Source organism: Fukomys damarensis, unplaced genomic scaffold (genome assembly GCF_012274545.1).
Source record: "Fukomys damarensis isolate Sample0158 unplaced genomic scaffold, DMR_v1.0_HiC HiC_scaffold_16, whole genome shotgun sequence".
NCBI classification, from domain to species: Eukaryota; Metazoa; Chordata; class Mammalia; order Rodentia; family Bathyergidae; genus Fukomys; species Fukomys damarensis.
In genome coordinates, this window is record NW_022900928.1 from 95,224,489 (window position 1) to 95,246,179 (window position 21,691).

A 21,691-nucleotide genomic window follows, 5' to 3' on the forward strand; every position below is an offset into this window, starting at 1 on the left:
AAAAAAAAAAAAAAAAAAAAAAAAAAAAAGCCAGTAACCAAGAAGTTACTTAGCCATTAATGCTCCTCTAAACACTCCCCCATCTTCAAACATACATCCCATCATTCTCACCACTTTTTGAAGCAGTTCTAGAAGCCTTCCCCATGACAGCTCAGGCCGAGCCACTGTACCCCGCACCAGCTACAAGGCATGTATTTGGAAAGTGTGAATCTAACTGCTGTCCTAGCTCTGCATCCACCACTGGAGGCATTGGTCCTCACCACTTCCAGAATTCTCCAGGCAAGATCCTGGCTCCAATCTCTGTGGCTTGCTCTTAGGAAGGTGTGATTCCTGGAAACTTTGATGATGAGATCCTTGCAGTTTTTCTTATTTTGACGTTTCAATTTTATTGCCATCCTGGGGATTGAATTTAGGACCTCATGCATGTTAGTCCTCCACCACTGGGCTAAGCCCATAGCCTCCTGTTGAACAGTGTCTAAACTTTGCAAACCATCATGTCACCAAGGGGTCCAAGCATTTGCAGTGCCACAAGTGTTCAAGGGTGGGGTGAAAGGTACACAGGGTCTTATATTGGCATATGTGATGTCAATGAGAAAAGCACACTGGATGAACCTCAGTAAAGGTACAAGTGAAGGAGTTCATGACTAAGTCTTCAGAATTATGAGTATTGTCCAGAATTATGAGTTAGAAGCCATGGTTTCATAAGCACACACTCTGTCAGCTTTGCTCAGATGACTGTAGCTTGTGGGCTGATTCCATGACACATATGCCATAGCTAACTACTGAGTTTGTGTTGTTCATGAGAGGTCATCCAACAGTCCAGACAGTGGAACAGCTTAGATGTCATGACAGAAAGCTGGGAAGATATGTTTGCAGAAGGTATTAGAGATTCATGTGGAGTAAGTCAGAGACGCTGGAGTTCTTACACAATGGGGAAGTTCAGAGTATACTTGACCAGGACCTGAGAGTTGGAAAAGAGATATTATTGGCTTAAGAAAGTAGTTCTCAAACTCTCTGGTCTCAGGACTCCTTTACATTCAACATAAGTGAAAATACTATTAGAAATTAAAATTGAGTCATTTGTAAAATTTTTTTATTCATTGTAATAACAATTTACTACGTCTTAGCATAAATAATATAATTTTATGAAAATAATATTTTCAAAAGCAAAAATGGTAAGAAAATGGCATTATTTTACATTTTGTGAAACTGTTTAATGTCTTGCATTATAGAAGAAACCACATTTTTGTATGCTATCTTTGTCATACCATACAACATAAGGTCTCTGGAAAGTGTCATATACTAATAAAAGAGTGGCAGTGGAAAGTCTGATAACAACTGAGTATTTTGAAAATAAATTTTGCTTTTTTATATCCCAGGAAGAGTCTCAGGAAAACCTACAGATTCCTTCTCCATACTTTGAGAGAGGTGGTCTAGTGTTAAACCTCCAATAGAAACCAGCTGGCTAGATTTGGCAATGATCAAGAAAGAGTCTATTGGTGGGGATCTGGGTGATCTTCAGAATTAAAGCATCAAAAATAAATGAATTTGAATATAAAAGAACAAGTACATGAAGAAAGCCCTTACACATTGCAGAAGAGTTTTCAATTAGCAATAATCGTGTCTTGGATAAACCTCATTAGCTAGGATGCTGCCACTGCCTTTTTTTTTTTGGTATGGGGAATTGAACTCAGGCCTTTGTGCTTGCAAGGCAGGCAGCAGAACCACTGAGCTAAATCCCTGGCCCACATTGCAGGAGAGACTAGGCAGTAAAGTAATAATGGAAAAGCTGGTAGATAAAAGAAGTAAATAAGACTATTTGTAGTAGTGTTTAAAACAGATGTAGCAGGTAGGAGTGGTGGGAGGAATTTCTTACTCAGTAGTCATGACAGTGATAGTATTACTTGTACTGATAGCATGAGTATTTGAAAAAGGGGAAGTCGTCACAACAGAAACAATATTTCCAGTGCTGGCAGCACTCATACTTGTAGAAAAATTGGTCATAACAGAAAGAAGATTACTAATGCTAGGAGCAAGAGTACTGGTCAGAAGAGTAGTGATTATTGTAATAACATTACTAGTGCTCTCACCACCAGATGGAAGAAGAATTTGTGGTAGAAACATTATGGTGGTGTTAGCAACATCAGAACTTACAGAAGTAGTTCTTATAACAGTAGTGTTGACAGCATCAGTACTTCCAAAGAAAGAAGTAGTCATAATAGGAAAACTATTGATAATAGAATCAGCACCAGTACTTTCAATTGTGAGCATATTATTAAAGCTAGTATCATCATATCATCAGTACCTGTATGAAAGGAAGTGGTTATTAGAGAAGCATTAGTACTAGTGATGGGATTTATAGGGGAAGAAGTCATTGTGTTATGAATAGTAGTAAGAGTATTAATAATAGTATTATCTGATAAGGAAGTAACAGTAACAATATATAGAGTAGTGTTAGCACTAGCAAAAGAAATACTTCTGGAGGATAGAGTACCAAGTGCAGATATAGATCCATTCAAAAAACTAGTACTAGTGTTAGATCTAGGAGCACCTGTAAAGAAAGTTGACATTGTGAAAGGCAGAGTTGCAAGACTAGTAGAAGTTGTAGTACTTATGGAGAAAAGACCAGCTAAATCAGCCACAGGGTTACTAGTGGTGACATCAGTAGAGCTCATTGGGAAAGGAATGGCTGTGATAAGAAAAGTGGTGCTAGTGTTTTCAGTATCAGTACTCGCATGGAAAGGAATAGGTGTGTCCAGAGAGTATTAGTTGTGACATTAAGAATACTTAGGAAAGAAGTGGTTGTGATAGTAAAAGTAGCACTACTGCTAGTCAGACTAGCAGAGAAAGAAGTAAGTAGTTGCATCAGGAGCAGTAGTATTTAGTGGTAAGATAAGTAGCCATCATAGCTATAGGCAGAATAACACTAGTACTGGAACTAGTAGTAGTTACATAGAAAGGAATGGTTGTACCCAGAGCAGTAGTATAAGTGAAGACACCAAAATTACTTGTTTGTAAAGAAAAGTGCTGATAAGAACAGTAGCACTAGTATTCACAGAAGGGCAAGGAGTATCAGGGACAGTAGTACTAGTGGTGATACTAATGTTTTTAGGAAAATGAATTGTGCTGATAGGAGCAGTAGTGCTGGTGATCAAGTAGCAGGAAAAGGAGTAGCATCAGATGCAGTAGTATTAGAGATGATATCAGTAGTATTCATTTGGAAAGGAGTGGTGCCAACAGGAACAGTAGCAGTAATTCTTACAGTAGTAGGGAAGGGAGCAGCATTGGGGGCAGTCATACTAGAAGTAACATCAGTAGTATTTGTTAGGAGAGGAATGGTGCTGAGAGGAAAAGTAGCAGTAGTGCTCACAGTAGTAGGGAAAGGGGTAATATCAGGGGCAGTAGTATTAGTGGTGACTTCAGTATTATTTGTTGGGACAGAAATAGTTCTGACAAAAAGAGCAGCAATGGTGCTCATTGTTTTAGGGAAAGGAGTACTTTTATCAGGAAAAACAGCACCAGTGATATTGATAGTATTTGTTGGGAAAAGAATGGTGCTGGCAGGAACAGTAGCAATAGTGCTCACAGTAGTAGGGAAAGGAGTAGTATCCGGGACAGTAGTACTAGTGGTGACATTTGTAGTATTTGTTGTGAAAGAAATGGTGTTGAGAGGAAGAGTAGCACTCCTGCTTAGAGAGATAGGGAAAGGAGTAGTATTGGGGACAGTTGTATTAGTGGTGACTTCAGTAGTAGATATTCGGAAAGAAATGGTGCTGACAGAAATAGTATCACTAGTGTTCACCGTCATAGAGAAAAGGGTAGTTATATTAGGAGAGGTGGCATTAGTAGTGACACTGAAAACATTCAATGGGAAAAGAGTGGTGCTGACAGAAACAGTAGCAGTAATGTCTCAGTAGTAGGGCAAGGAGTAGTATCATGGGTAGTACTACTAGTGGTGATACTCATAGTATTTGTTGGTAAAGGAATGGTACTGAGAGGAACAATAGTACTAATACTACTAGTAGTGGGGAAGGGAGTAGTAACAAAAGCAGTAGTATTCATGGTGTCATTGTAGTATTTGTTGGGAAAGGAATGGTATTATGGGGAACAGTAGTACTAATAATGTTCACAGTAGCAGAGAAGGGAATAGTACCAAGAGCATTAGTGCTAATGGTGACATTTGTAGTATTTCTTGGGAAAGGAATAGAACTAAGAGGAGCAATAGTACTAGTGCTCACAAGAGTGGAGAAAGGAGTAGTATCAGAGGCAGTAGTACTGGTGGTGACATTTTTAGTATTTGTTGGGAAAGGAATAGTAGTACTAGTGCTCACAGCCATGGAAAAAGAAGTTGTAACCAAAGCAGTAGTATTCATGGTGACATTTGTAGTATTTGTTGGGAAAAGAATAGTACTGAGGTGAACGATAGCACAAGTGCTCGGTGTAGTGGAGAAGAGTGTAGTACCAAGAGCATTAGCACTAGTGGTAATATTTGTATTATTTGTTGGGAAAGGAATGGTACTGAGGGGAACAGTAGTAGTAGTACTCACAGTAGTGGGGAAGGTAGCAGTACCAGGGGCAGTAATACTAGTGGTAATATTTGTATTATTTATTGTGAAAGGAACGCTACTGAGAGTAATAGTAGTAGCAGTGCTCACAGCAGTGGGGAAGGGAGTAGTACCAAAAGCATTAGTACTAGTGGTGGCATTTGTAGTATTTGTTGGGAAAGGAATGGTACTGAAGGGAATGATAGTACTAGTATTCACAATAGTGGAGAAGGTAGTAGTATCAGGGGTTAGTAGTACTAGTGGTGACATTTGTCGTATTTGTTGTGAAAGGAACACTACTGAGAGGAATAGTAGTAGCAGTGCTCACAGCAGTGGGGAAGGGAGTAGTACCAAGAGCATTAGTACTAGTGGTGGCATTTGTAGTATTTGTTGGGAAAGGAATGGTACTGAAGGGAATTGTAGTACTAGTACTCACAATAGTGGAGAAGGTAGTAGTATCAGGGGTCGTGGTAGTAGTGGTAACATTTGTAGAATTTGTTGGGAAAGGAATGGTACTGAGGGGAACAGCAGTACTAGTACTCACAGTAGTGGGGAAGGTAGTAGTAGTAACAGGGGCAGTAGTACTGTTGGTGATAGTCATAGTCGGTGTAAAAGTCAGGAAAGGAATGGCACTGAGGGGAACAGTAGTACTAGTGCTCACAATAGTGGAGAAAGGAGTAGTATCAGAGGCAGTAGTACTGGTGGTGACATTTTTAGTATTTGTTGGGAAAGGAATAGTAGTACTAGTGCTCACAGCCATGGAAAAAGGAGTTGTAACCAAAGCAGTAGTATTCATGGTGACATTTGTAGTATTTGTTGGGAAAAGAATAGTACTGAGGTGAACAATAGCACTAGTGCTCGGTGTAGTGGAGAAGAGTGTAGTACCAAGAGCATTAGTACTAGTGGTAATATTTGTATTATTTGTTGGGAAAGGAATGGTACTGAGGGGAACGGTAGTAGTAGTACTCACAGTAGTGGGGAAGGTAGTAGTACCAGGGGCAGTAGTACTAGTGGTAATATTTGTATTATTTGTTGTGAAAGGAATGCTACTGAGAGGAATAGTAGTAGCAGTGCTCACAGCAGTGGGGAAGGGAGTAGTACCAAGAGCATTAGTACTAGTGGTGGCATTTGTAGTATGTGTTGGGAAAGAAATGGTACTGAAGGGAATGGTAGTACCAGTACTCACAATAGTGGAGAAGTTAGTAGCATCAGGGGTCGTGGTAGTAGTGGTGACATTTGTAGAATTTGTTGGGAAAGGAATGGTACTGAGGGGAACAGTAGTATTAGTACTAACACTAATGGGGAAGGGAGTGGTATCAGGGGAGGTAGTGCTAATGGTGACACTAGAAATATTAGTTGGAAAAGGAATGGTAGTGACAGGAGCAATAGCAGTGGTGCTCACAGTGGTAGGGAAAAGAGTAGTTATATCAGAGGCAGAAATACTTGTGGTGACATTCGTAGTATTTTTTGGGAAAGGAATGGTGCTTATAGGAACTGTAGTGCTAGTGCTTTCAGTAGTAAGGAAAGGAGAAATTGTATCAGGAACAGTAATACTAGCAGTTGTAGCACCAATATTACCTGTTGCATAATTTGTGGTTTTGATAGGAAAAATGTCACTAATGCTAGTGATAATAGTACTTTTAGTGAAAGAAGTAGTTGTATGAGGAGCAGAAGTACTAGTTGTAATGTAAGTAGTATTTGGTGTATAATGTGTGGTTGGAATAGAGGCAGTGACGGTAGTCATTATAGTGGCGGTACTTGTATAGAAGGGAGTAGTTGTATCATGAATAACAGGAGTACTGGTAACATGAACAGAACTTGCAGAAGATGTGCTTGTGACTGGAACCATGGCAGTACTTGCACTACCAGAACTGATGGTAGTCTCAGCACTGGAAGTCTCTGTAGTAGTTGGAAATGGATGAGTACTCATGGTGCTGGTACTTGTCATAGTTGGACTGGTAACTACAGGATCACTATGAATCCAAATAATCTCAGTTAATTTTTCCAGGTTGATATTCTTGTCAGTTAATACAATAGTTAGTGTCTGCCAGGAAAGAAAAAATAAAGATTAAATATTATTTTTAATTCACATTTCATACTGCAATTTAACAAAAGAAAAAGTATTCAATTTTCCCAATAAAGCAATAGCATATAAATGTCTTTACATAGGTCACATAGATTAATAATTTGGACAGATCCTTTTTGTGCATAACCTTATTATGGAAATCTTTCTTCTCACTTTATGCAGAACTGCATTGTTCAAAAATATCTACAGTTGTGATTAAGACCTGTGCTTATTAAAATTGGTTTTCTTTGGCATTGGATTTAAACTTTCTGACAACTGGCTTGTTTCATTTTATGATTACCAACACCTCATACTTAGTGCCTGGCCCCTGAGAGGCATCTGGGGATCCTATAGAAGGAACTCAATGATTTTACTATATTGTTCTTAATTAGGAGTTACTTGCAAAAAGTCGTTTTGAACTCAACATTCCAGTAAAACAGCTGATTACAAGAGACCATAGAGAAAGGATCTATTTGGGTCATTTTCTAAAATTCAAATGTCATCAAGGTACCATTTCCACCTTTGAGGAACAAAAATTAGAGTTGTCCATTGTTCACTTTTCTAAGCCATTCCATGTGGGTTACTGGATCCACATTTATGATTGGTTTTATTTTCTAAAATATAATAGTTTTCCCTGTGTGGTTGCCTTTGGTAACATTTTTTCTAAAATGTCAATATACTTGCATTTTGGCAACAAAATGCAACAAGAGCAGATCCTCTAGTATTTTTCCACCTATGTCACTGTACTTTAACCAAGTGAATCTTACACTATTGGTAGGACATATTCACTTGATGATCACCATAGTTTATTGCCAATTTTCAGCCTAAAAAAATCTATCAATTTGACCATGGATGTGAATATTGCAAAAAAGAGGAGTAATCCTTCAGTAAGTTTAGAGAGTCACTCTTTTCTCACTTTTACCTTTAAGTGAAAAAGTAAGCTTTGTTATGTAGCCTGGGAAACCAAGCTACTCAAACATAGCACAATTTCCTTGGTAAACATATAGAGAGGATATCGTAAACCACTAATCATTGGACTACAGTAGGAAGATCACCAGTGAATGCTGTGCATTCTATAACATTTATAGGAACATATATATTCAATATTTTGGTAACCTTCCTAATATTTGCATATACAAGAATGATAAAAGTGATGACAATTTTGCAGAACACTAAATTATCTTATAGTAAAATAAGACAGGTATGCTTATGGAACAGGAGACTTGGATACTCTGATGTTGGCCAATAAAATGTCACTCATTAAAGTGCAGCCATCTCTTTTTTCCTAACCTCCCTTGTTATCAATATATGGAATATGCCATCCCCTTTATCCCCTACTCTTATTGCAAGGACCATGTATGATGTAACCTCAGAGAGGCACCACGCTAATTCCAAGGACTTTTGTTTTATAACCAAATAACTCTTGATTCACATCATCTTAAAATAGGGGGAAAGCCCCTAACACACAAGGAATAAGTCACCAAAAATGCCATACTCATGATCCATTGGAAAGTTACCAGCTTCTCATCTACTGCAGTGAAGCAATAAAAACTGGACCAATTATTTTGTTCGTGGGCCAATCCAATTCATTCCATCAGGACTGTGTACCATCCAACTATTCTATCCAAGCTGAAGCCCCTTCCTAGTTTTCTCTTTCTCTGTAAAGCTTTTGCCTGTAAATTTGGGAAGTTGCTTCAGTTTTAATTTTCATGATTCCTGAAACAGTTCCCCCATGCATTCTGTATCAATGGTACTCTGTTCAGACATACCTGATTGGAAGGGTCACTCTTCAAGTTGGTCTCTGTGAATTGCTGGTTGTCATAGGTGAAATTGACTTGTGTCACATAAGTAGAGTTCACACCCCAAATTTTAATATAGCCAACTTTCAGAGGATTTGAGTCACTTAAAAACTTATTGTGTATGACTTGGATATGCAAGGTATTCTATAAAGAATTTGTAAAGGGAAAAAACAGTACATTGTTTAAAAAGAATATCTCCTACATTAAAATGTTAGTAGCATCAAATATTTTATAGTACTGTTTTCTCTTTCTTTCTGTCCTTTTTTCTTTTTTCTTTTTCTTTTTTGCAGTAGGAGAGGTACTCAGAGCCCTTAGACTAAGCTAAAAATCACAGCCTTTTTTTAAAAAATTGTGGGACCAGTCTTACTGGTTTGCTGAGTTGTCCAGATTGAGCTCAAATTTTCAATCTTTCTTCCTTGGTCTCCTAAAGACTAAAGGCATGAACCATCATACCTGGCTCTGTTTTCATTTTTAATTTAATAATTAATTAAACACTTTATGAATATTTATTTCCTGAGCACCCACTACAATAACTTTGATGATGTCAAACATAGGTTTATGTGCCAGCCTTATGAAAGCTTTTTTATGTATGCTCCTTCCTAATTTTTATAATAATTTTGAAAAGAAAGTGATATTTATTGTCTCTGTTTGACAGATAAGGAAACTGAAGCTCTGGAAGATGGAGAAGCTCAAGGACAAAGAGATAAATGACACAGGATGGAATAATGATGCACATCATATGTGTTAACACAAAGTGACAAAAAGTGTGTGCGACCAGTACTTAGATAAACATAGTTCACAGGAATATAGGAACTTATGTAAACTGTGAACAGGTTAAATACCAATTCAAGGTTATAATAATATGAGACAAATCATGAGATATCACTCAAAGAACAAATAAAAATCATGTGTAATTTGTTATGGGTGCAAAGAGAAAGGAAAAAAAAATCACTGGAAATACAGTAGACAAGGGAGGATTTAGTGAGGGCACAGGACTTCAGAGGTCCTAGGAGGATAGGTAGGATTTATAAAGGTGACGTGAATGAGACAGGGAGTGGTGCAGGGACACAGTGATCTGAGGCTCACTCTGAGTGAGCACCAAGACTATTGAAGCTGGTGCTATGTATACAGAAGTGAGACTGGCTAAGCGAGTATGATAAAACCATTAGAAGTCTATATAGGTAGGTGTGGTGGTACACACCCATAATTCCAGCACTCATGAGGCTGAGGCAGCAGTTTCTCAAGTTGAAGCAAGTTCCAGATCCAGCCTGGACCACAAATCAAGATCTTATCTCAAAACCAAACAAAGCAAAACAAAAGAAGAGTCTATACAATAAAATAAGGAGATAATCCCAGTAGGGGAGAGTTTACAAATATCTCCCTCCACTCTAATGGGAGAAGTAGAAAAAGAAACATGTTTAACTGGAATTTCTGAAGAATTAACAGGACTTTTTTGGCTGATTGGACAGGCAGAATCAAGGGAAAATCAAGACTAAACAATATAACTTGAGACAGGCAGGTGCATTAGGGCTAATGCATACTGAGTTAGTAGTTCATTGATAAACTTCCTGTGATCTTACAAGCAGTTTAATAATCTGAAACTGGGTAAGATAAGGGAAGACCTTTCACTACAGAAACCAGCATATGCTGCAACTCAGCTCCCACTCCCACAGGCTGGCTCACCAGCGGGGCAACACTGATATTAACCCCACAGAAAGTTGGGAGCTTTCTTTCACTTCAGGTTCCAGATCTTTAGAGAAAAAAACAATTCATCAAACATCACAGAAGTAATGGCACATTTATCACTAATTTGAAATAATGAAAAATAGAATTTTAGAGTCAGAATTCATTTAAGAGTAATGTAATGTTTTATAATAAAAAAAAACAGATTAAACAAGGAAGTGTTTTTCCTAAATTGGGTAGTTAGTAGAAACAAAACACAACTCCAAGGTTTACAGATAAGTGGCTTCATTTACAAACAATAATCTAACAGAAAAGTAAGTAAAGTCTTATACTCAACTATTCATAAATTAATAACATAATGTACATTACAAGTGAAGAATAGAGACAGTATGATCTGATACTCATGCCTATGAAAATGATTTGAAGGTCTTAGAAGACTAAGACATATGTGTGCCAAAATCTGATACATGTGTATAAAAAATTAATGCTGTGTAATGCCAGAAAACAATAAGTCATGCTAAAACAAAAGTAGTAGACAGTATGAAAGTTCATGCTGTCATGTCAGAATACAATGCAAACCATGTGCGCAATTTCAAATTTTCTAGAAACTACATTTTTAAAAAGTAAAAGAAACAAAAGAAATTAATTTAAAATCTTGCATTTATCCAAAATTTCTAAAATGTTATTTCAGTGCATTCAATATAAAAAGAGCAGTGGGGTATTTTAAAATCTTTTCTTGAAGAAAGCTTTTGAGTATTTTGAAATAGGATAGTCATACTTGTAAGTGCCTAACAGCTAATGTGGCTCATAAGTGGCACACTGGATAGTGAAGATATAAATTATGATCTCAACCCTGGGCACTATGTTGTAAGAGAAATCTATGTTAAGTGGAGTCCAAATAGAGTGATCAGTGCATGCATAAAATAGCAAAAGTTAGCCTGGAGATGGATAGAGAAGACAGAAGGGAGATATAAAAGACATCTTCATAGATTGTAGAAAAGAGAAAATGAATTTTTGCTATCATAGCCATCCTTTTCAAGTCAATGGGTAAAAACTAAACACAAGAAGATTCCTGGTTTGACAGAGAATAATCCCCTACTTTTCTTGTTAGAATTACAGATTATCCATGGAATCATTTAACATACAAGGTATACTGAATGCTTTGTGGTCCTCAATTATTCATTCTTCTCTATTCATATCCTTTTCTGTGTAATTTTTAGTCTCCAGATGAGATGTTCTGTTCCTGCTCTGCCTCCATGACTGGCCCTGTGACTACTTTGCTACTAGGAAGTTGGGCAACTTGAGGCAAGAAGTGATTTTAAAAATTATTTGGGCATTTCACTTCTATTTTTGCCCCCTTCTGTAATCGTGAAAAAGTCATGCTCAGATCTTCCCACAATTTCACTTTAGATCACCCTCAAACCATCAAATACATATGTGATTGAGTATCATCATCAAGACAATCCACACAGAGTAACAAAGTGATGGCTGACACCTAACATGTGAGAGCCAGCCAAGACAGCCAGGTGTAGCTCAGACCATCTGCAGACTCAGAATCTAAAAAAGGTTTGAGACTGTGTATTGTCCAGCCTTGCTTCATGTTGAATAGTTTCACGTAACAGTTGTGCTTCAAAGTTTTATCAGCCAGAAAAATTCTAATCCCTGGAAACATGTCATAAATTTAAGAGCCCAAATTTTTCCCAGAAAAGTTTCTATCTTTTCATCACCCCTGCCCCATATATTGGGTAATTATCAAAATAAGACTATTTCTTTCTTATTTTAGTGTCAAAAACCAATTAGAAAAATAAAGGCAGGAAGGACCTCCTGTTCAGAGGTGAGATACTACAGTTACAGTTAAGTTGTATAAATGTATAATCTTTAAATCACTGGAATAGCATTTATAAAACTCAATAACCTTACCTCAGCTGCTGCAAACTTTGCCAGAAAATAGTTTCCATTTTCATAGGTATCTGAAGGCAAGACAAGGGGAAAAAAAGCAACTTTAATCATAGAAGATAATCTCATACGGAATCAGGAAACATCTTAAGGGGTTACAATTATTAATTAGGGTATTCCTCGCCTCCCTGAGAAGCACTAGTAGCTAAGCACTTTCCAAACATTCATATAAGTCTGGGATGGATCCCTGATTCACAAGCACACAGAAAGAGGAGACAGAAGAGGAGGAGGGCCAATGAGGAGGAGGAAGAAGAGAAGAGGAAAAAGAAGGAAGAGGAGGAGGAGGAGAAGGAGGAATAAACAGGGAGAAAGAGGGAGGGGGAGCAGAGAAGAAAAGAGCAAGGACATCTCACTCTGGGTTTTCTGTGCAGATCGGTGAGCAGAAGGAGACATAGGGAGGGAGAGAAAAGGGCTCGGAGGTTGAAAATGCAAGGTAATCTAAATTAAACTAAGAATAAATACCCAGGTGAAGTGTGAAAGAACTGATTAGTTATTCTGCACTGTACATAAACATGAGAGTTCATATGCCTAAGAACATAAACGTTCAAAGTAGAGGAAAGTGGTTAAGGAATCAAGCTTCTAAGTCAGATATACCTAGAATCAAACCTCGGCTCTTGTACTTAATATTTCGGCAACCTTGAGCACTTAACATTTTAACATTTGCAGGATATATGAGATGTAACCAAAATATATGGTGAATATTTAAATTTTTAAAAATTTACTCTAGTAAAAGATATATTGCCATCAATCTCCCTCAGTTTGAGCACATTTATCCCATAATTCTTACCTGCTTCTGAAGCAGTATGGAAGTCTTCTTTTGTGAGTGTCACTCGCCAATTAATGAAAAGACTGGCTCATAAAAAACATTACAGTGTGTTCAGATCCGCTTTATTCATAGATCTTGTACAATTAGACTTCTGGATGTTCCACAAAGTCAAAATGACCATGAAAAGTAGATATTTTTAATTGAATCGAGACTTCAAGGAAGCCACAACACTGTAACTAAAGTTACAGTAACTGTAAAGTTACAGTAACAGTTACACTGTAACTGTAAAGATACTCATGAAAGAGGGCTTCTAGAGCTGCTTCAGAAAGTGGCAAAGTAGAATAAATGTGTTCAGAGTAGAGGGGTGAGATGACTGATAGCAATGTGTCTTTTAATATAATTTTTATAATATTAAATATTCACCAAGTTTCAAACACATCTCAATAATAATGCCTAATAGGAAAAGACTTTATGAACAAATCCTCAGTAGCATGGGAACTAGCAGAAAGAATCAACAACTGATATCTCATCTTATTAAAAAGCTTCTGTACTGCAAAAGAAACCATCAGCAGAACTAAGAGACAACCAACGTACAATGGAGAAAAAATTTTACCAGCTGCTTCTCAGACAAAGGACTATTATCTAGAATATATAAAGAACTCAAAACAATCAGCCCTCCCCAAATAAAAAGACCTGATTCAAAAATAGGCATCCGAAATGAACAGACATTTCTCAGACAAAGAAATAAAAGCAGCAAGTAAATATATGAAAAAATGTTCCACATCACTGGTCATTCGAGAGATGCAGATGAAAAAAACCCTGAGATTCCACAAAGAATGGCTGCTATCAAGAAATCAAACAACAAATGTTGGCAGGGTTGTGGAGGAAAAGGAACCCTTCTCCCTTGTTGGTGGGAGTGCAGACTGGTGTAACCACTGTGGAAAACAATATAGAGATACCTCAAAGAGCTTGGACTGGAGGTTCCATTTGACCCAGCCATCCCTCTGCTGGGTATCTTTCCAAAATAACTAAAAGAATCATATCACAGAGAAGTATGTGCACCCATGTTTAGCGGCACAGTTTGTAATAGCTAAATCTTGGAAACAGCCCATTTGCCCATCAGTTGGAAAATGGATAAAGAAGATGTGGTTTTTCTATAAAATGGAATATTACTCAGCCATAATGAGAAATTAGACTTATTCGTAGGAAAATGGATACATATTGAGGATATACTCCTAAGTGAAATAAATAAGTCACACATGTGTAAATACTGAATAGTTTCTCTGGTGTGAATAAACTGCAATAATACATAAGATCCTAATAAGATTACTGACATTGTGAAATGGGAAGAAAGGGGCTAAAGGTGTAGGGAAGGTGGGATGGGTAGGGGAAGGGTAATAAGGGAAAAGAAAAAATGTGAGATAATGAAAAGATGAAAATAAAGTGTTTGTAGATGGGGAGGGGAGGAGCGGGTGAAGGGAGGGCAGGGACGAGGGGAAAATATGAGAACCAAGACCTGTCATGTAGAGGTACAAGATCCCAACAATGAATGTAACTGTACTGTATCCCTAAAATGTACCAATAAACTCAATTAAAGCTGAAAAAAAAATAATGCCTACATCCAGCTTGTACAAAATAAGTGCTCAAAATTTGTTGTTCACTATCATTATCAAAAATCATAATCCGTATGAATCTTCTTTCTCTACTCTTACTGTGTCCTTCACAGCGCTAGAGATCCTAACCTCTCTTTTCTGCAGAACTGATTCCATTAACTTTCCCCCCAGGACCTCTCTGCTCTTCTAGGCTACAATGATGCCTCAGGGTACACCACTGTGCCAAATCATTCCTTTGATTATGTAAAGCTAGCATCACGTTTGTTTTATTGCCACATGTCTCAAACAGGTAGCCCTTGATTCCTTGATCATTATACCTGTGTTCTACTCAAAATTTGATTTATAGCTCCTACATTAGTCCTGTATTTCTTTTTTGCATTGAATCTGATATTTTCAAAGTCATAAGTGACATAGCACATTAAATCTAGGTTCTGTTTTCTCCCCATTCCCCTGCCCTTCCTTCACCCCCTCCACCACCCTTCCCTGTTTACAAAGTCTTTGTTTCCATTTTTTCCTTTTCTCATATTTTTCTTTTCCCTTCTTTCCTTTTCCCTACCCTTCCCGCTTCCCCTACTCCTTTAGACCTTTTCTTCCTATTTCACATTATCAAGTGTACAATTGAATCTTATTTGCACTTTTAGTTTTTCACACGAGAGAAACTATTTACATGTGTGTCCTATTTATTTCACTTAAGAGTATCACCTCAGTGTGCTTCCATTTAGCTATAAATGTCTCTAGTTTCTCATTCTTTATGGCTGAGTAGTAAATATCTCTTCATGGTATTCAGGATTTTCAGACTTCTTTAAATATACATCTCTACCTTGGAAATACAGTATTAAGGAATGCTGTATCCATGGAGGATAGGTTCCAAGACCCAAGACCCCTAGTGGATGCCTGAAATTATGTCTAGTACTGAGGCCTACATGTACTGTTTTTTTCCTATAGCTACATACCTTTGCTAAAGTATAATTTATAAATTAGGCCCAGTAAGAGATTAACAATAGTAATAAAATAGAACTATTACAATAATATATCCCAATAAAAGTAGAACAATTATAATAATATATTCTACTAAACCTTTGAGCATTGGGAGTCATTATTAAATAAAGTGGACCCTTGACTTAAAAACTCAATTCGTTCTTGTGGGCTGGTTGTAACTCAAATTGGTCAATTGAAAGCTCAGGCTCCTCTACACAGCCTTAGAAGTGTCCTGTATACAGGCAGATCTCAGTGCCCTTAGAGAGACATTGGCTCAGTATTTCTCAATTAACTTCACACTGGAAAGGATGTTGTATTTCACTGAGACCATTTGGAAGCATAAGCAGCCAGCATTCAAGTTATAATTCAAGACTTTGTAAGTTACAATTAAAATCCCAGTCAAAACCCAATTTGTTCCTATGTCAGGCTGGTAGTAACTTGAGGGTCCACTGTAAAATACAGGTATTTCAGAACTACAGAAGTTTCTCTGTTGAGATGGATACTAAATGGTAATGGGAGGGGGCATATACAACACAAATACACTGGACAATGGGATGACCTGTGTCCTGCTTGAGGTGAGCAGGATGGTGTGGAATTGCATCATGCTAGATGGAATGAGGCATAATTTAAAACTTACAAATTTTTTCTTGAATTTTCTATTTAATATTTTCCGATCATGGTTGACCACCAGTAATTTAAATCATGAAAAGTAAATCCTCAAACAAACAGAGACTCTAAGTCAATATCTACTTTCTTCATTCTCCTCATGTAGTTTAGATTCTAAAACTCTTCCTATTTTTCTTTCTTTTTTTGAGGGGGCGGGTATTTGGGATCCAAACTCTGGACCTTGCTTTTGCGAGGCAGGCACAGCACCACTGAGCTAAAACCCCTGCCCCCCTATTTCTTAAAATCAGTTTCATTTCGAGGTATACTGGTTTCCAAAATTCCATCTCTTACTAATATGCCCACATCTTTCCCTAAACCAGTTAACCTTCTAAGTTTTCTATATTACATCCACTCTTAGGGAAACAAATAGTTATAAAACTCCTAGAGTATTTTTAAATTTAGCCTTGATGAATATACAGTTCATGAATTTAATTCATTCTATGACTCTGTTTATCACCTGATGTGGAGTTTTTGAGCCAGAAGTACAATTTTGCTGCACATTTGTTTGTGGGCAGAAGTGTCCGTGAATCAAGGCATTACGATCACTTAAACCAACACTGCGGCCTCTTTAGCAGTTAATGCACAGTTTTTAAAAAATGGAATTTTGTTGGCAAGATTATTTAAGATTACCCTTGAACTAGACATCATATCACCTTATGTAAGTAAGGGAAAGTTTAATAAGTAATTACAAAGCTGTTAACAAAAAATTAAATCTATACTGATGCCATATTTTAGTATTTAAATTTGAATCTCTGTGTTTCTTTCTTTCTTTCTTTTTGTACCAGGGATCGAACTTGGAACCTTGCACTTGAAAGGCAGGTGGTGGAACCACTAAGCTAAATCTCTGGCTCTGTATTTCATTTTTTAAAAAGGGTAAAAAGCTTCTCTGGAAAATGTTTGAAAGTTTCAGAGACTATTGACTTTTAACTCTAAATCAGACATATTTTCACAGAAACTTAAATTGTATTAAGAAATGGCTTTGCTCTTTTAAATTTTAAAACAATTACTCACAGGAGATTGAATTTAATACTAACTGTGGTATTATTAACCCATTATGATATCACTCATCTAGTCATGATTAGATCAGCCTATGTACAGGAACGTTCTACATTCTCTTAAAACATTGGTTCTCTACCAGTAGCAGTGATTTTGTCTTTCTGGGGACACTTAGTAACATCTAGAGACATAAATGGGTATGACATCTTATTTTTGTCATCAGGTGGGGAGGGGGCAGAAATACTGCTAAACATCCTATAGTAAACAGCCCAGCCACCAGAAACAAAGAATGATTTAACCACAAATGCCAGTATCACTGAGGCTGAGAAAATTGGCTTCAAATTAAGCCCTTTCTTTTTCTCATGATAAACAAACTTTGCTATTTTCTTTTTATTGTTATTTTAATTTAAAATAATTATGGAATACAATGTGATAATGTACCAAAATACACAATGATCAAATCAGGGTAGTAAACATTTCAACTGCCTTAAACATTTTCTAAACACATAATTGCATATACTTATGAATTACAGTGTGGTATTCTAATACATGTATACAATGTGTACTGATCAAATCATGATAAAGATAAAGAATTAGATAAATTATGACAGTCTTTTCAATAGAATATGAGAGTCATACTGGTGCTTATAATAAATATATAATACCTAGATATATTTATCTCATGAAAATATTCAGATTTTACAAATCAAATAAGTAGGTTTACAGTTACTTAAAAATTAAAGTACAAGATCCCAATAATGAATGTAACTGTACCGTATACCTAAAATGTACCAATAAATTCAATTAAAAATAACAAAAAATTGAAAAATTTTCTTAAGTAATATAAAAAGTAAATAACGATACAGAAAAAACATTAAAAGTGATTGCATTTTTCTAATTTTCTATCTTCAAAAAATTTTGCACTTGATCTTAGCCAAAAAATTTTAAAGATAATACCTCCTCTTTCGTTTTTTATTTTTGTGTCTTTCTTATTAGCGTACATCATTTATACAGATTTATGAGTAATTTGGGCAATTTGTACATAAACATAACACATTCAAGCATTTTTACCACCCATTACGCCTTTGAAGAAAACTAACAAGAAGAAATGTTTAGAAATATTATTGGTGAGAAATAAAATATAATTTAAGAAGATGTGGCAAACTACAAGATTATAATGTTCTTGTGCAGAGAAATAAGTAGTGAGAAATGAGAACTGATTGGTAGTTGTAGAAATTTCTGTAGAAATGTCTGAGGAAGAGAGTGTTCTGATTATAATGACAGATTTCAATTACCTAAGGTAGAATAAGCTATTCTTGGATTTGAGAAAGAAAGCATAAAAAGCAGTATGAAGTGTTTCTTGGTAATAGTCAATTCACAAGTTATGAATCACCAAGAAACTTTTCTAGGATCTAATTTGTCTCTTGAGTGAGCATCTTATGAGGAAAAAGATGCCTGATATCAAAGGTTGCCCCAAATAATGAAGCCATTTCTGTGTCCCATTGAAAAGGAATTCACTGTCAAACTGATATTTGCAACCACACTGTTTTATCAGAGAGAGAGACAGTTCATCATTCCTGGCTGGATCTATAAAATCAGGTTCCTGAATCTACCAAATTAAGGGCCATACCTGGTCTGTAATAATTTCTATTGTAATATATATGAGCTGGCAAAAATTGTAATAATGTTCCAAACATCATCACCTTACTGACGGTAGCAGATGTAGAGATAGGATTTAGTTCCCAATAGCACATGCTGAGCCTCTGCTATGGGTTTTCTGCATGATACACAGGAACCTGGGGGATTTCAACTTACCAATGCTTTGTCCATCATCCCAGAATATCTGACCTTCAGCTTTCCCACCATCATCTAAAGCAACAGTCAGTCCCATAAAATTTTGTCGACTACCAAGAAAAGGAAAGAGTCATTTTTCACTAGACTGTAGGTCATAAGAATGAGGATCATTAGCTGCTAAAAATATTATCTATCCAGAAATAAAAGGAATGTGTGAAATATGTACATGAGATTTAAAAATAGGTAAAATGAGATAAAATATAGGATTTGTAACAGCCAATGGAAAAGCATCTAAAATTTAATGAAACATTTGGTTCAACTTTCAAAAATCAAATACAGTATACATACTTTGAAAATACTCATATTGCAAGTAATATGATGAGATATGGATTCCTTAAGAAGAAGACCTAAGAAAAAAGGAACCCTTCAATAGCTTTCTGGTTTCTACAGAATAAAATTCAAAGTACTAAAGCATGGCATTCAAGATTTACTTGAATTATGAGGAAGCAAACACAGCTCTCTCTTACCTGGAATGAGTGTTAATTGCAGGCTCTTGCCAAGGCAGAATGTAGCCTCCTCTGACATGAAGGTTGATGTGGTCGAGGGGAGCCTTCAGTATTTCCCAAACACCTGTAGATTCATGGCCATATTCCTAGAAGGGGGCAAATAGGCAAGGAATAGTGAGGGGAGAATGTATTAAATAGGTGAATGCATTGCTGCAAATCCTTCCTTTCCAAGAAAGTATGTTGGAAAACAGTGCAAACTTGCAGAGAATGGCCCTTGCTTTTCATGTTTGCTGAGACTCTGAAAGCCTAGACTTATCTGTATCCCCAGAAAAGATGGGTGGTGAGCATCCGTGCAGTGTAGGTGCTAAGTTGTCAATTTATTCTTGTACTTATACTTTCACTTAACCTTGTCAAAGCTGAAAAGGTTGGAAATGATTGCCTAAGAAAATATGTGTGGGGAAGTCAGGAGAAAGCTCTAGATACTTCTTTAGCCTGTATGGAACAATGTTTACTCTTACCATGCTATAATCATACCACTGGCCTCTGGGAAAGTAAGCCAAGATCTCAGAAGTGTTCTGAAACATAAAATCAACATGTCACTACAAATATTCCAATAATGCAATCACATATTTTTAAATAATTTTTGTAGCATTAAGATAAGATAGAATTTGATTTGGATATTGAGAATTTGAGGACTTTTACTGAGAAAGATTCTAGAAATTTCTTCTGCAAATACACAGAAAAAGATTTTGAAAACTGTAAAAGATACAAACTTCCAGAATAAGAAATCAATCAGTATTGTTAAATTTTTGTTAATGGAGATCTGGAAAGGAGAAAAAGTTTCCTTTTAGATATTCTAGAAAGTCATTTGTTTGAAAACAGTGAACTGAATGAGACAAGATGATCTTTAAAATGGTTTTCCTGTGGCTTTAAACTATGTGACTAGAGGATCTGACCTAGAATGAAAAACTCACACTTTCCAGCACAGGGCTGACCAAAACAGCAGGGCCCAACATGAATTGGCGGTCTATATCCCAAGTTGATCTGTCATGTGTAAACCTTAAAAAAACACATATGAAAAAGTCACCCATACCTTCACTGTCACAGAGAATTGTTTTTAAGATAGTTCCAGAGGTGCTGCTTGAAGAAAGGCTATACTCACTCATGTAGGAGAGATCGAATGACAGTGCTGCCCTCCGTGTGAGCTTTGTACATCAGGGTGTAGAGATAAGGCAGCAGGGTGTACCTGGTCTGCAGGACTTTTCTTGAGAACATCTCAAAGGTTGAATTCCAGGCCACAGGATCTTGTCTCTAAAAAGATAAGAGAGTGTGTAACAGATTACCTCTTCTTCACTCCATTCTAGTGGTATCAGAATAGGATCACCCAGCATTCATTTCACATGAAGGTCACACATTACACCTCCCTTCATTTCTAACCTACCCCTGCCCTTGTCAACTACAAACCTAGAATTTGTTGCCCTCCTATTTATCAGTAATCCTCACATTCCCTGTACAGGTCTAGCTTTAACCCTGCACACATGTGGAAAGACAGGTCTCTACATAGCACTGATGTATCTCAGGTGGATTTAAGTAAAAAAATTTAATGTTCCTAAAGGTAAATGGGGGGCGGTGTCATATTTTTAGCTCCATGGATGAGTTATAAAGACTTATCTCCTCTAGTTCCTAATCCTCAGGAAATGAAGAAATATATTCTTGAAAGCTTTTAATAATTCTGGGGTTCTGAACATTGTGGGTTTTCTACAAAATAAAAGTCTTGGTGATTTTTATGATTTGGGGGGTATAATTATGATTTTTTATGAATTAAAAAGAAAGTGCTATTCAGGGCCATAGAACAACTATAGCTTGAACAACAACTTCACCCTGGTTCCAATGGTGTTGTGATTCCTAGAAAATGGATAGAAGGCCCCCAGCTGCATCCAGCGAGCACACATCTCATATTCGGCATCTCCAAAGAACCCACAGATGTCTGCTCCTGTCTGAGAAGATGCAACATCAGAGTATGAATGGTCAGTGAAATCTGAGCAGGTAGTTAGTAATGGCCTCCCTATGACTTACATAAGGTATTCCGAAGAGACTGAACTCCATCATGCCTGCAATGAGACAATAGGGACATTTTAGGCGAGCCCTTTGAGGAGAGGCAAAGCCTGACTTCTCTTTTCCTTTTCCCGTTAAAAAGCCTGGGCCATGAATGGTGAAAATATTGAAAGATGAGAATGAATTAAAACTCACACCCTTAGAGAACTCAATTCTTGTTTTCCTACTGTTTATCTAGATGATGGTCTAGATATACACAGTGTAACCAAA

At 36.8% G+C, this 21,691-nt stretch overlaps 1 protein-coding gene across 1 annotated transcript in view; it reads right to left on the bottom strand.

Moving 5' to 3' along the window:
* Nucleotides 1-4,234: 4,234 nt before the first annotated feature.
* The window catches only part of LOC104850657, a 264,398-nt gene continuing 246,941 nt past the window's right edge, over nt 4,235-21,691 (bottom strand). The window contains exons 108-117 of the mRNA XM_033764494.1: nt 21,443-21,477; nt 21,247-21,363; nt 20,529-20,677; nt 20,341-20,425; nt 19,885-19,941; nt 19,388-19,512; nt 18,882-18,970; nt 12,012-12,061; nt 8,379-8,552; nt 4,235-6,588 (exon numbers count right to left, since the gene is read on the bottom strand). Of these exons, the coding sequence (XP_033620385.1) occupies nt 4,786-6,588; nt 8,379-8,552; nt 12,012-12,061; nt 18,882-18,970; nt 19,388-19,512; nt 19,885-19,941; nt 20,341-20,425; nt 20,529-20,677; nt 21,247-21,363; nt 21,443-21,477 (2,684 nt within the window). The 3' untranslated portion in view covers nt 4,235-4,785. The remainder of the gene's footprint in view (nt 6,589-8,378; nt 8,553-12,011; nt 12,062-18,881; nt 18,971-19,387; nt 19,513-19,884; nt 19,942-20,340; nt 20,426-20,528; nt 20,678-21,246; nt 21,364-21,442; nt 21,478-21,691) is intronic.